Raw genomic sequence first — 12500 nt, forward strand, 5'->3', positions numbered from 1 at the left:
TTATCAGACACATTATCACACACATTATCACACACATTATCAGACACATTATCACACACATTATCACACACATTATCAGACACATTATCACACACGGTATCAGACACGTTATCACACACATTATCACACACGGTATCAGACACATTATCACACACATTATCAGACACATTATCACACACGGTATCAGACACATTATCACACACGGTATCAGACACATTATCACACACGGTATCAGACACATTATCACACACGGTATCAGACACGTTATCAACACGGTATCAGACACATTATCACACACGGTATCAGACACATTATCACACACGTTATAATGTGCATTACCATTAGGAGAGGAGGAGTCGAGGAGGAGAGGGGGAGAGAGTGAGTTTGACACAGTGGCTGGACTGTTTCGACTGGAGGAGAGGAGGAGGAGGAGGGAGAGTAGGAGAAGAGGAGAGGAGGAGGAGGAGGAGGAGGAGGAGGGGGAGGGAGTAGGAGAAGAGGAGAGGAGGAGGAGAGGAGGAGGAGGAGGAGGAGGAGGAGGAGGAGAGTAGGAGAAGAGGAGAGGGGAGAGAGTGAGTTTGACGCAGTGGGTGGACTGAGTCACCACTGGAGGAGAGGGAGGAGGAGTCAGGAGGAGGATCAGGACAGGAGGAAGAGGAGGAAAATAGGAGGAGAAGAAGAGTCACCAGTGGAGGGATGGTTTACCATGTCAGTCATGGAGTGTTTCATCATGACAGAGAGACAAGAATGGAGGGAGAGGACAGAGAGACAAGAATGGAGGGAGAGGGACAGAGAGACAAGAATGGAGGGAGAGAGACAGAGAGACAAGAATGGAGGGAGAGAGACAGAGAGACAAGAATGGAGGGAGAGAGACAGAGAGACACGTATGGAGGGAGAGAGACAGAGAGACAAGAATGGAGGGAGAGAGACAGAGAGACACGTATGGAGGGAGAGAGACAGAGAGACAAGTATCGAGGGAGAGAGACAGAGAGACAAGTATCGAGGGAGAGAGACAGAGAGACAAGTATGTTTTCTCATGATTTGGTTGGGTCTAACTGTGTTTGGGGGGGGGGGGGTTAAATGCAAATAGTCTGGGTAGCCATTTGATTAGCTGTTCAGGAGTCTTATGGCTTGGGGGTAGAAGCTGTTTAGAAGCAAGTAGGACTTAGACTTGGCCCTCCGGTACCGCTTGCCGTGCGGTAGCAGAGAGAACAGCCTATGACTAGGGTGGCTGGAGTCTTTGACCATTGTTTTGGGCCTTCCTCTGACACCGCCTGGTATAGAGGTCCTGGATGGCAGGAAGCTTGGCCCCAGTGATGTACTGGGCCGTACGCACTACCCTATGGAGTTTTCTGGAGAGAGTTTGCTGCACTGAAAGTAAAGGGGCTGAATAATTTTGCACGCCCAATTTTTCCGTTTTTGATTTGTTAAAAAAGTTTGAAATATCCAATAAATGTCGTTCCACTTCATGATTGTGTCCCACTTGTTGTTGATTCTTCACAAAAAAATACAGTTTTATATCTTTATGTTTGAAGCCTGAAATGTGGCAAAAGGTCGCAAAGTTCAAGGGGGCCGAATACTTTCGCAAGGCACTGTATCTGCATATATTTATTTATTTATTTTAATTTTATTTATCCGCTATTTTACCAGGTAAGTTGACTGAGAACACGTTCTCATTTACAGCAACGACCTGGGGAATAGTTACTGGGGAGAGGAGGAGAAAAAACCCATTGTGCTTATTTTGAACAGATTTTGGCTTAAGTTAAATCTCTTGGTTCGCCTCTTCCTCTCTGACCTGCCTGAGCCGGAAATTACTGCCGCAATAGATTAAGGTCATTGTAGTCAAGTATACCCATAACATGATGCAGCCATGACTATGCTTGACAATATGGAGAGTAGGACTCAATAATGTGTTGTATTGGACATAACATTTTGTATTCAGGACAAAAAGTGAATTGCTTTGCCACATGTTTTGCAGTATTACTTAAGTTCCTTGTTTCAAACAGGATGTTTTGGAATATGTTTATTCTGAACAGGCTTCCTTCTTTTCACTCTGTCAATTAGGTTAGTATTGTGGAGTAACTACAATGTTGTTGATCCATCCTCAGTTTTCTCCTATCACTCTGTAACTGTTTCAAAGTTACCATTGGCCTCATGGTGAAATCCCTGAGCAGTTTCCTTCCTCTCCGGCAACTGAGTTAGGAAGGACGCTTGTATTTTTGTCGTGAGTGGGTATCAGATATCTTCTCGCCATGCAGCGCTAATCCGGGATTTTTCCTTCTTGCAGCTGACTGATCTGGAGAAGCTCGAGGACCGAGGACAGATGGAGGGACCTAAAGGAACCTGCCGTTCTCCTACATCCATGAAGTTCAGGACCAGATCACAAGGTAGAGAGGGAGAGGGAGAGGGAGAGGGAGGGAGGGAGACAAAGAGAGAGAGACAAAGAGAGAGAGACAAAGAGAGAGAGAGAGAGAGAGAGAGAGAGAGAGAGAGAGAGAGAGAGAGAGAGAGAGAGAGACAAAGAGAGAGAGACAAAGAGAGAGAGACAAGAGAGAGAGAGAGAGAGACAAAGAAAGAGAGAGACAAAGAGAGAGAGAAGACAGAGACAGAGAGAACAAGACAAAGAGAGAGAGAGACAAAGACAGAAGACAGAGAGAGACAAAGATAGACAAAGGGAGAGAGAGAGACAAGAGAGACAAGGAGAGAGAGACAAAAGAGAGAGAGAGAAAGAGAGAGAGAGAGAGACAAAGAGAGAGACAAAGAGAGAGAGAGAGAGAGAGAGAGAGAGAGAGAGAGAGAGAGAGACAAAGAGAGAGACAAAAGAGAGAGACAAAGAGAGACAAAGAGAGAGACAAAAGAGAGAGAGAGAGAGAGAGACAAGAGAGAGAGAGAGAGAGAGAGAGAGAGAGAGAGAGAGAGAGAGAGAGAGACAAAGAGAGAGAGAGAAGAGAGAGAGAGAGAGACAAAGAGAGAGAGACAAAGAGAGAGAGACAAAAGAGAGAGAGACAAAGAGAGAGAGAGAGAGAGAGAGAGAGAGAGACAAGAGAGAGAGACAAAGAGAGAGAGAGACAAAGAGAGAGAGATAGACAAAGAGAGAGAGACAAAGAGAGAGAGACAAAAGAGAAAGAGAGAGACAGAGAAGAACTTGCCATGAGAGATAAAGTCAAGAGAAGAGAATTGAAAGAGTGAGAGAGAGAGAGTCCCTAGATGGAGACAGAGAGAGAGAGACAAAGAGAGAGAGAGAGACAGAGAGACAAAGAGAGAGAGACAGAGAGAGAGAGACAAGAGCAGAGAGAGACAGAGAGATCAGAGAGAGACAAAGAGAGATAGACAGAGAGAGAGAGAGACAGAGAGAGAGAGAGAAGAGAGAGAGACAAAAAGAGAGAGAGACAGAGAGACAAAAGATAGACAAAGAGAGAGAGAGACAGAGAGAGAGATCAGAGAGAGAGACAAAGAGAGAGAGAGAGAGAGAGAGAAAGAGAGATAGACAAGAGAGAGAGACAAGGAGAGAGAGACAAGAGAGAGAACAGAGAGAGACAAAGATAGACAAAGAGAGAGAGAGAGAGAGAGAGGAGAAAGAGAGATCCTCCAAGAGACAAGAGAGAGACAAGAGAGAGAGAGAGAGAGACAAAGAGAAGAGAGAGAGAGACAGAGACAAAGAGAGAAAGAGAGAGAGAGAGAGAGACAAAGAGAGACAAGAGAGAGAGAGAGACCAGAGAGACAAAGAGAGAGAGAGACAAAGAGAGAGAGAGAGAGAGAGAGAGAGACAAGAGAGAGAGAGAGAGAGAGAGAGAGAGAGAGAGAGTTTTCTCTCAGAGAGAGAGAAGCAGAGAGAGAGACAAAGAGAGAGAGAGAGACAGAGAGAGAGACAAAGAGAGAGAGACAAAGAGAGAGAGAGAGACAAAGAGAGAGAGAGAGAGACAAGAGAGAGAGAGAGACAAGAGAGCTAGAGAGAGAGAGAGACAAAGAGAGAGATATAAATATATATATTTTCATTTTATTAATATTTTTCGATATGTATACTTTGACAATGTAAGTAATAATGAACTTGCCATGTCTATAAAGTCAATTGAATTGAATTGAAATTGTGAGAGAGATTAGTCCCTAATGGAGCATAGAGAGAAGCTTGTTAGCCACACAGTCAGTCACTGTTAAAAACAAGGCAGGTTTACAACCATCAGCTCGTCAACCATCCTGAACAGGTAGCGGAGCGTGTGAGTGGAGTGAAGCAGTCCCACCCTGCGTTGACAGAGCACCACTTCAGCGCTCAGTGTCCTTTCCCTCAATCAGCAAAGAAAAACAGCTCACAGCGGGGGGAAAAAACATCCCTCCAAATTCACTCCATTCATCTACTGTAGACTATTGAACCAGGACCTAGTTGATGATGTGTAGCCTCTGTGTTTTCTCTCAGGCTATTGAACCGGGACCTAGTTGATGATGTGTAGCCTCTGTGTTTTCTCTCAGGCTATTGAACCGGGACCTAGTTGATGATGTGTAGCCTCTGTGTTTTCTCTCAGACTATTGAACCAGGACCTAATTGATGATGTGTAGCCTCTGTGTTTTCTCTCAGGCTATTGAACCAGGACCTAGTTGATGATGTGTAGCCTCTGTGTTTTCTCTCAGGCTATTGAACCAGGACCTAGTTGATGATGTGTAGCCTCTGTGTTTTCTCTCAGGCTATTGAACCGGGACCTAGTTGATGATGTGTAGCCTCTGTGTTTTCTCTCAGGCTATTGAACCAGGACCTAGTTGATGATGTGTAGCCTCTGTGTTTTCTCTCAGGCTATTGAACCAGGACCTAGTTGATGATGTGTAGCCTCTGTGTTTTCTCTCAGGCTATTGAACCGGGACCTAGTTGATGATGTGTAGCCTCTGTGTTTTTTCTCAGGCTATTGAACCAGGACCTAGTTGATGATGTGTAGCCTCTGTGTTTTCTCTCAGGCTATTGAACCAGGACCTAGTTGGTGATGTGTAGCCTCTGTGTTTTCTCTCAGGCTATTGAACCGGGACCTAGTTGATGATGTGTAGCCTCTGTGTTTTCTCTCAGGCTATTGAACCAGGACCTAGTTGATGATGTGTAGCCTCTGTGTTTTCTCTCAGGCTATTGAACCGGGACCTAGTTGATGATGTGTAGCCTCTGTGTTTTCTCTCAGGCTATTGAACCGGGACCTAGTTGATGATGTGTAGCCTCTGTGTTTTCTCTCAGACTATTGAACCAGGACCTAGTTGATGATGTGTAGCCTCTGTGTTTTCTCTCAGGCTATTGAACCAGGACCTAGTTGATGATGTGTAGCCTCTGTGTTTTCTCTCAGGCTATTGAACCAGGACCTAGTTGATGATGTGTAGCCTCTGTGTTTTCTCTCAGGCTATTGAACCGGGACCTAGTTGATGATGTGTAGCCTCTGTGTTTTCTCTCAGGCTATTGAACCAGGACCTAGTTGATGATGTGTAGCCTCTGTGTTTTCTCTCAGGCTATTGAACCAGGACCAGTTGATGATGTGTAGCCTCTGTTGATGATTTAGCCTCTCTCAGGCTATTGAACCGGGACCTAGTTGATGATGTGTAGCCTCTGTGTTTTTTCTCAGGCTATTGAACCAGGACCTAGTTGATGATGTGTAGCCTCTGTGTTTTCTCTCAGGCTATTGAACCAGGACCTAGTTGGTGATGTGTAGCCTCTGTGTTTTCTCTCAGGCTATTGAACCGGGACCTAGTTGATGATGTGTAGCCTCTGTGTTTTCTCTCAGGCTATTGAACCAGGACCTAGTTGATGATGTGTAGCCTCTGTGTTTTCTCTCAGGCTATTGAACCAGGACCTAGTTGATGATGTGTAGCCTCTGTGTTTTCTCTAAGGCTATTGAACCAGGACCTAGTTGGTGATGTGTAGCCTCTGTGTTTTCTCTCAGGCTATTGAACCGGGACCTAGTTGATGATGTGTAGCCTCTGTGTTTTCTCTCAGGCTATTGAACCAGGACCTAGTTGATGATGTGTAGCCTCTGTGTTTTCTCTCAGGCTATTGAACCAGGACCTAGTTGATGATGTGTAGCCTCTGTGTTTTCTCTCAGACTATTGAACCAGGACCTAGTTGATGATGTGTAGCCTCTGTGTTTTCTCTCAGGCTATTGAACCAGGACCTAGTTGATGATGTGTAGCCTCTGTGTTTTCTCTCAGACTATTGAACCAGGACCTAGTTGATGATGTGTAGCCTCTGTGTTTTCTCTCAGGCTATTGAACCAGGACCTAGTTGATGATGTGTAGCCTCTGTGTTTTCTCTCAGGCTATTGAACCAGGACCTAGTTGATGATGTGTAGCCTCTGTGTTTTCTCTCAGGCTATTGAACCAGGACCTAGTTGATGATGTGTAGCCTCTGTGTTTTCTCTCAGACTATTGAACCAGGACCTAGTTGATGATGTGTAGCCTCTGTGTTTTCTCTCAGGCTATTGAACCAGGACCTAGTTGATGATGTGTAGCCTCTGTGTTTTCTCTCAGGCTATTGAACCAGGACCTAGTTGATGATGTGTAGCCTCTGTGTTTTCTCTCAGGCTATTGAACCAGGACCTAGTTGATGATGTGTAGCCTCTGTGTTTTCTCTCAGGCTATTGAACCAGGACCTAGTTGATGATGTGTAGCCTCTGTGTTTTCTCTCAGGCTATTGAACCAGGACCTAGTTGATGATGTGTAGCCTCTGTGTTTTCTCTCAGGCTATTGAACCAGGACCTAGTTGATGATGTGTAGCCTCTGTGTTTTCTCTCAGGCTATTGAACCAGGACCTAGTTGATGATGTGTAGCCTCTGTGTTTTCTCTCAGGCTATTGAACCAGGACCTAGTTGATGATGTGTAGCCTCTGTGTTTTCTCTCAGGCTATTGAACCAGGACCTAGTTGATGATGTGTAGCCTCTGTGTTTTCTCTCAGGCTATTGAACCAGGACCTAGTTGATGATGTGTAGCCTCTGTGTTTTCTCTCAGACTATTGAACCAGGACCTAGTTGATGATGTGTAGCCTCTGTGTTTTTCTCAGACTATTGAACCAGGACCTAGTTGATGATGTGTAGCCTCTGTGTTTTCTCTCAGACTATTGAACCAGGACCTAGTTGATGATGTGTAGCCTCTGTGTTTTCTCTCAGACTATTGAACCAGGACCTAGTTGATGATGTGTAGCCTCTGTGTTTCTCTCAGGCTATTGAACCAGGACCTAGTTGATGATGTGTAGCCTCTGTGTTTTCTCTCAGACTATTGAACCAGGACCTAGTTGATGATGTGTAGCCTCTGTGTTTTCTCTCAGGCTATTGAACCAGGACCTAGTTGATGATGTGTAGCCTCTGTGTTTTCTCTCAGGCTATTGAACCAGGACATAGTTGATGATGTGTAGCCTCTGTGTTTTCTCTCAGGCTATTGAACCAGGACCTAGTTGATGATGTGTAGCCTCTGTGTTTTCTCTCAGACTATTGAACCAGGACATAGTCATAGTGATGTGTAGCTGCTGTGTTTTCTCTCGTCTACTAATGATTAGATACTTCAGTTGTAAGTGGCTCTGTTGCGCTCCCATTCGACAGTTCAGAGACAACATTAGTTAGCACTCCTTTTACAAAGTTACACTAGCCTATATATACAAATGTAAACGTCCCCAGTGTTGCATGGGCTCATGGTTGTCTTGCTATTAAGTACACAGGCTGTGTGACCTTGGTCGACTCGTATCAACATCTCTGACAGGGTAGGCTAAATAAATACAACAGAACACTGATGAAGGAAAAAGGCTGGGCAGAGCTGGTGGCTGAGTGGTACCGGAGCGAGAGAGAAGGCAGATACTCCAAGCACTCCACTCCTCTCTCCACTCCTCTCTCCATTGCAGCTCCACTCCTCTCTCCACTCCTCTCTCCACTCCTCTCTCCACTCCTCTCTCCACTCCTCTCTCCATTCCAGCTCCACTCCTCTCTCCACTCCTCTCTCCACTCCTCTCTCCTCTCCACTCCTCTCTCCATTCCAGCTCCACTCCTCTCTCCACTCCTCTCTCCATTGCAGCTACACTCCTCTCTCCATTCCAGATCCACTCCTCTCTCCATTCCAGCTCCACTCCTCTCTCCATTCCAGATCCACTCCTCTCTCCACTCCTCTCTCCATTCCAGCTCCACTCCTCTCTCCACTCCTTTCTCCATTGCATCTACACTCCTCTCTCCATTCCAGCTCCACTCCTCTCTCCACTCCTCTCTCCATTCCAGCTCCACTCCTCTCTCCACTCCTCTCTCCATTGCAGCTCCACTCCTCTCTCCACTCCTCTCTCCATTCCAGTTCCACTCCTCTCTCCACTCCAGCTCCACTCCTCTCTCCATTCCAGCTCCACTCCTCTCTCCATTCCAGCTCCACTCCTCTCTCCATTCCAGATCCACTCCTCTCTCCACTCCTCTCTCCATTCCAGCTCCACTCCTCTCTCCACTCCTTTCTCCATTGCATCTACACTCCTCTCTCCATTCCAGCTCCACTCCTCTCTCCACTCCTCTCTCCATTCCAGCTCCACTCCTCTCTCCACTCCTCTCTCCATTGCAGCTCCACTCCTCTCTCCACTCCTCTCTCCACTCCTCTCTCCATTCCAGTTCCACTCCTCTCTCCACTCCAGCTCCACTCCTCTCTCCATTCCAGCTCCACTCCTCTCTCCACTCCTCTCTCCACTCCTCTCTCCATTCCAGTTCCACTCCTCTCTCCACTCCAGCTCCACTCCTCTCTCCATTCCAGCTCCACTCCTCTCTCCATTCCAGCTCCACTCCTCTCTCCTCTCTTATAATGTCATTGTTCCTTATTAAAGGGGAGGATAGTTCTAAAGTCATTGATCCTCATTAAAGGGGAGGATAGTTCTAATGTCATTGTTCCTCATTAAAGGGGAGGATAGTTCTAATGTCATTGTTCCTCATTAAAGGGGAGGATAGTTCTAATGTCATTGTTCCTCATTAAAGGGGAGGATAGTTCTAATGTCATTGATCCTCATTAAAGAGGAGGATAGTTCTAATGTCATTGATCCTCATTAAAGGGGAGGATAGTTCTAATGTCATTGTTCCTCATTAAAGGGGAGGATAGTTCTAATGTCATTGTTCCTCATTAAAGGGGAGGATAGTTCTAATTTCATTGTTCCTCATTAAAGGGGAGGATAGTTCTAATGTCATTGTTCCTCATTAAAGGGGAGGATAGTTCTAATGTCATTGTTCCTCATTAAAGGGGAGGACAGTTCTAATGTTTGGTTTGACTGGCAGTCCTCCAGTAAAGATTATACAAACCGTGTTAACCTCTGTCATTGACGACAGCAGTTACCCACTGGGCACACCCTGGTTGAATCATGTTGTGTCCATTATGTTGAACCAACGTGGAATATACGTGGAATTGACGTCTGTGCCCAGTGGGTAATTATGCTGTGTTATTTCATGTCCCTGAAAGTGGTGAATAAAATTGAGGTCACGTTTAGACAAATACAGGGGCATGAGGCTCTATAATACGGTGAAGATGGAAGAAGATGATTCGACTGTGAGGCTTCATGTCTTTTCATGCCATTTGTTTCAGGGGGCGGTAGTCGTCTGGAGTCTGTTGGAGAGGATGACGAGCTGATCGTGGAGAATGGAGAGGAGGGAAGTGACATGGTGGAGAAACCGACACGAGGGGGACGCAAACACTCCTTGCCTCAGCAGTTAGACACTGTGGGCGTCCGACAGGTCAGTCGGTCAAAGGGCAGAGGTCAGGGGTCACTAGGTCAGTGTCTGGGCGTCCAACAGGTCAGTCGGTCAAAGGGTACAGGAGCAGAGGTCAGGGGTCGCCAGGTCAGTTTCTGGTGGAAGGTGTTATTCATGCAATGTACAATGTTCATGGCTAGAAGGGTTACGGTTTATGTGATGTCAAACTCCCACAAGAGTCTGCCGAAGTTGTCTGCCGAAGTTGGGACTTGAAGGAGTGTTCAGAATCAATTTTCTTTTGATCAAAGTATGGGTTTTTTTCTTCACAAAAATGTAGACATTTTTTGTGAAAATCACTATGATCACAGTGCTGGTACGGAGTCTAGTTGATAGGTAATCGACTAGCTGGGCTGTTCCCCGGACTCAGTGTGTAGGGATTTATACAATGCTTCAACAAGACTATTGAACTTGACATTGGGAGCATACTTAAATTCACAGAGGACACCGGATAAGACAGGAGAAATACTCCAGATATAACAAACTGACCCTAGCCCCCCGGCACATAAACTACTGCAGCATAAATACTGGAGGCTGAGACAGGAGGGGTCAGGAGACACTGTGGCCCCATCCAACGATACCCCCCGGACAGGGCCAAACAGGAAGGATATAACCCCACCCACTTTGATAAAGCACAGCCCCCACATCACTAGAGGGATACCTTCAACCACTAACTTACCATCCTGAAACAAGGCCGAGTATAGCCCACAAAGATCTTACGCCACAGCAGAACCCAAGGGGGGAGCCAACCCAGATCACGTCAGTGACTCAACCCACTCAAGTCACACACCCCTCCCAGGGACGGTATGAGAGAGCCCCAGTAAGCCAGTGACTCAGCCCCTGTAATAGGGTTAGAGAATCCCAGTGGAAAGAGGGGAACCGGCCAGGCAGAGACAGCAAGGGCGGTTCGTTGCTCCAGAGCCTTTCCGTTCACCTTCACACCCCTGGGCCAGACTACACTCAATCATATGACCCACTGAAGAGATGAGTCTTCAGTAAAGACTTAAAGGTTGAGACCGTAGGCAGACCGTTCCATCAAAATGGAGCTCTATAGGAGAAAGCCCCGCCTCCAGCTGTTTTCTTAGGAATTCTAGGGACGTAAGGAGGCCTACATCTTCTGACCGTAGCGTACGTGTAGGTATGTACGGCAGGACCAAATCAGAGAGATAGGTAGGAGCAAGCCCATGTAATGCTTTGTAGGTTAGCAGTAAAACCTTGAAATCAGCCCTTGCTTTGACAGGAAGCCAGTGTAGAGAGGCTAGCACTGGAGTAATATGATCAAATTCTTTGGTTCTAGTCAGGACTCTAAGCAGCCGTATTTAGCACTAACTGAAGTTTATTTAGTGCTTTATCCGGGTAGCCGGAAAGTAGAGCATTGCAGTAGTCTAACCGAGAAGTGACAAAGCATGGATTAATTTTTCTGCATAATTTTTGGACAGAAAGTTTCTGATTTTTGCAATGTTATGAAGATGGAAAAAAGCTCCTTAAAACAGTCTTGAAATGTTCGTCAAACAACAGCAGAGGTCAACGAGTGAAGGTCAAGGAATAATGTACTATCCCCATGGGGAATTTCCCCGTGAAGAGGAAGTGGATTAAGCCCAACCTGTGGTGCTCAGCTACCGCCTCTGAAGACCTGAAGTCTCATTGGTACCATTCTTACTTAGGGATCTAAAATAATCCCCATCATTAAATAAAAATGGTGTTTCCCTTGAAGGTTTAACAGAAATGTACCCACACCCTAACTTCCCCCATCTCCCACGTCTCTCCGTCTCCCCATCTCTCCTCTCTCCCACGTCTCTCCATCTCCCCATCTCTCCCCTCTCCCATGTCTCTCCGTCTCCCCATCTCTCCTCTCTCCCACGTCTCCCCGTCTCCCCCATCTCTCCTCTCTCCCCTGTTTCCACCCATCTTCCCCATTTCCCCCCTCTTCCCTGTCTCCCCCGTCTCCAGCCCTTTTCCTCGTCTTCCCCATCTTTCCTGTCTCTCTCCCCCCTCCCCACCCTCTTTCTCCGGACCTCTCAGTGGCTGGCTGGGTCATGGATCTGGGGACGTCTCACGCCTGTCCTACCCTGGCTGGATGGGCTTTAAATAGGTTATAAGAGCCTGTTCTGCTCACTCATCAGGCTGATAGATAGATTGTACAGTCTCCTTGTCCCCACAGGCTGATTTGTGTGATAATAACCCAGGCCGAGGGACATCAAAGCCCAGACCGGCCTCTCAGCCTCCCTCTCCTTCTTTCACCACAATGATTCTCGTGGCTTGGCTAATTGCTGTGTTTAATCAAGGCCAGATTGGCCAGACAAAGTGTCCAGAGTCTTGTAATACACTATATACTGTAGACCAGGGCTTTCAGACACAGTCCAGGGCTTTCAGACTCAGTCCAGGGCTTTCAGACTCAGTCCAGGGCTTTCAGACTCAGTCCAGGTGCTTTCAGACTCAGTCCAGGTGCTTTCAGACTCAGTCCAGGGCTTTCAGACTCAGTCCAGGGCTTTCAGACTCAGTCCAGGGCTTTCAGACTCAGTCCAGGTGCTTTCAGACTCAGTCCAGGGCTTTCAGACTCAGTCCAGGGCTTTCAGACTCAGTCCAGAGGCTTTCAGACTCAGTCCAGGGCTTTCAGACTCAGTCCAGGGCTTTCAGACTCAGTCCAGGGCTTTCAGACTCAGTCCAGGGCTTTCAGACTCAGTCCAGGGCTTTCAGACTCAGTCCAGGTGCTTTCAGACTCAGTCCAGGGCTTTCAGACTCAGTCCAGGGCTTTCAAACTCAGTCCAGAGGCTTTCAGACTCAGTCCAGGGCTTT

At 46.8% G+C, this 12500-nt stretch overlaps 1 protein-coding gene across 1 annotated transcript in view; it reads left to right on the forward strand.

Moving 5' to 3' along the window:
- pdzd2 (PDZ domain containing 2) overlaps positions 1-12500 on the forward strand; it is a 209590-nt gene that overhangs the window by 140179 nt on the left and 56911 nt on the right. Inside the window, 2 exon segments of the mRNA XM_052462660.1 lie at positions 2203-2387; positions 9541-9689. Coding sequence (XP_052318620.1) covers positions 2203-2387; positions 9541-9689 — 334 coding nt within the window.

The sequence above is a fragment of the Oncorhynchus keta genome, chromosome 14 (genome assembly GCF_023373465.1).
Source record: "Oncorhynchus keta strain PuntledgeMale-10-30-2019 chromosome 14, Oket_V2, whole genome shotgun sequence".
NCBI classification, from domain to species: Eukaryota; Metazoa; Chordata; class Actinopteri; order Salmoniformes; family Salmonidae; genus Oncorhynchus; species Oncorhynchus keta.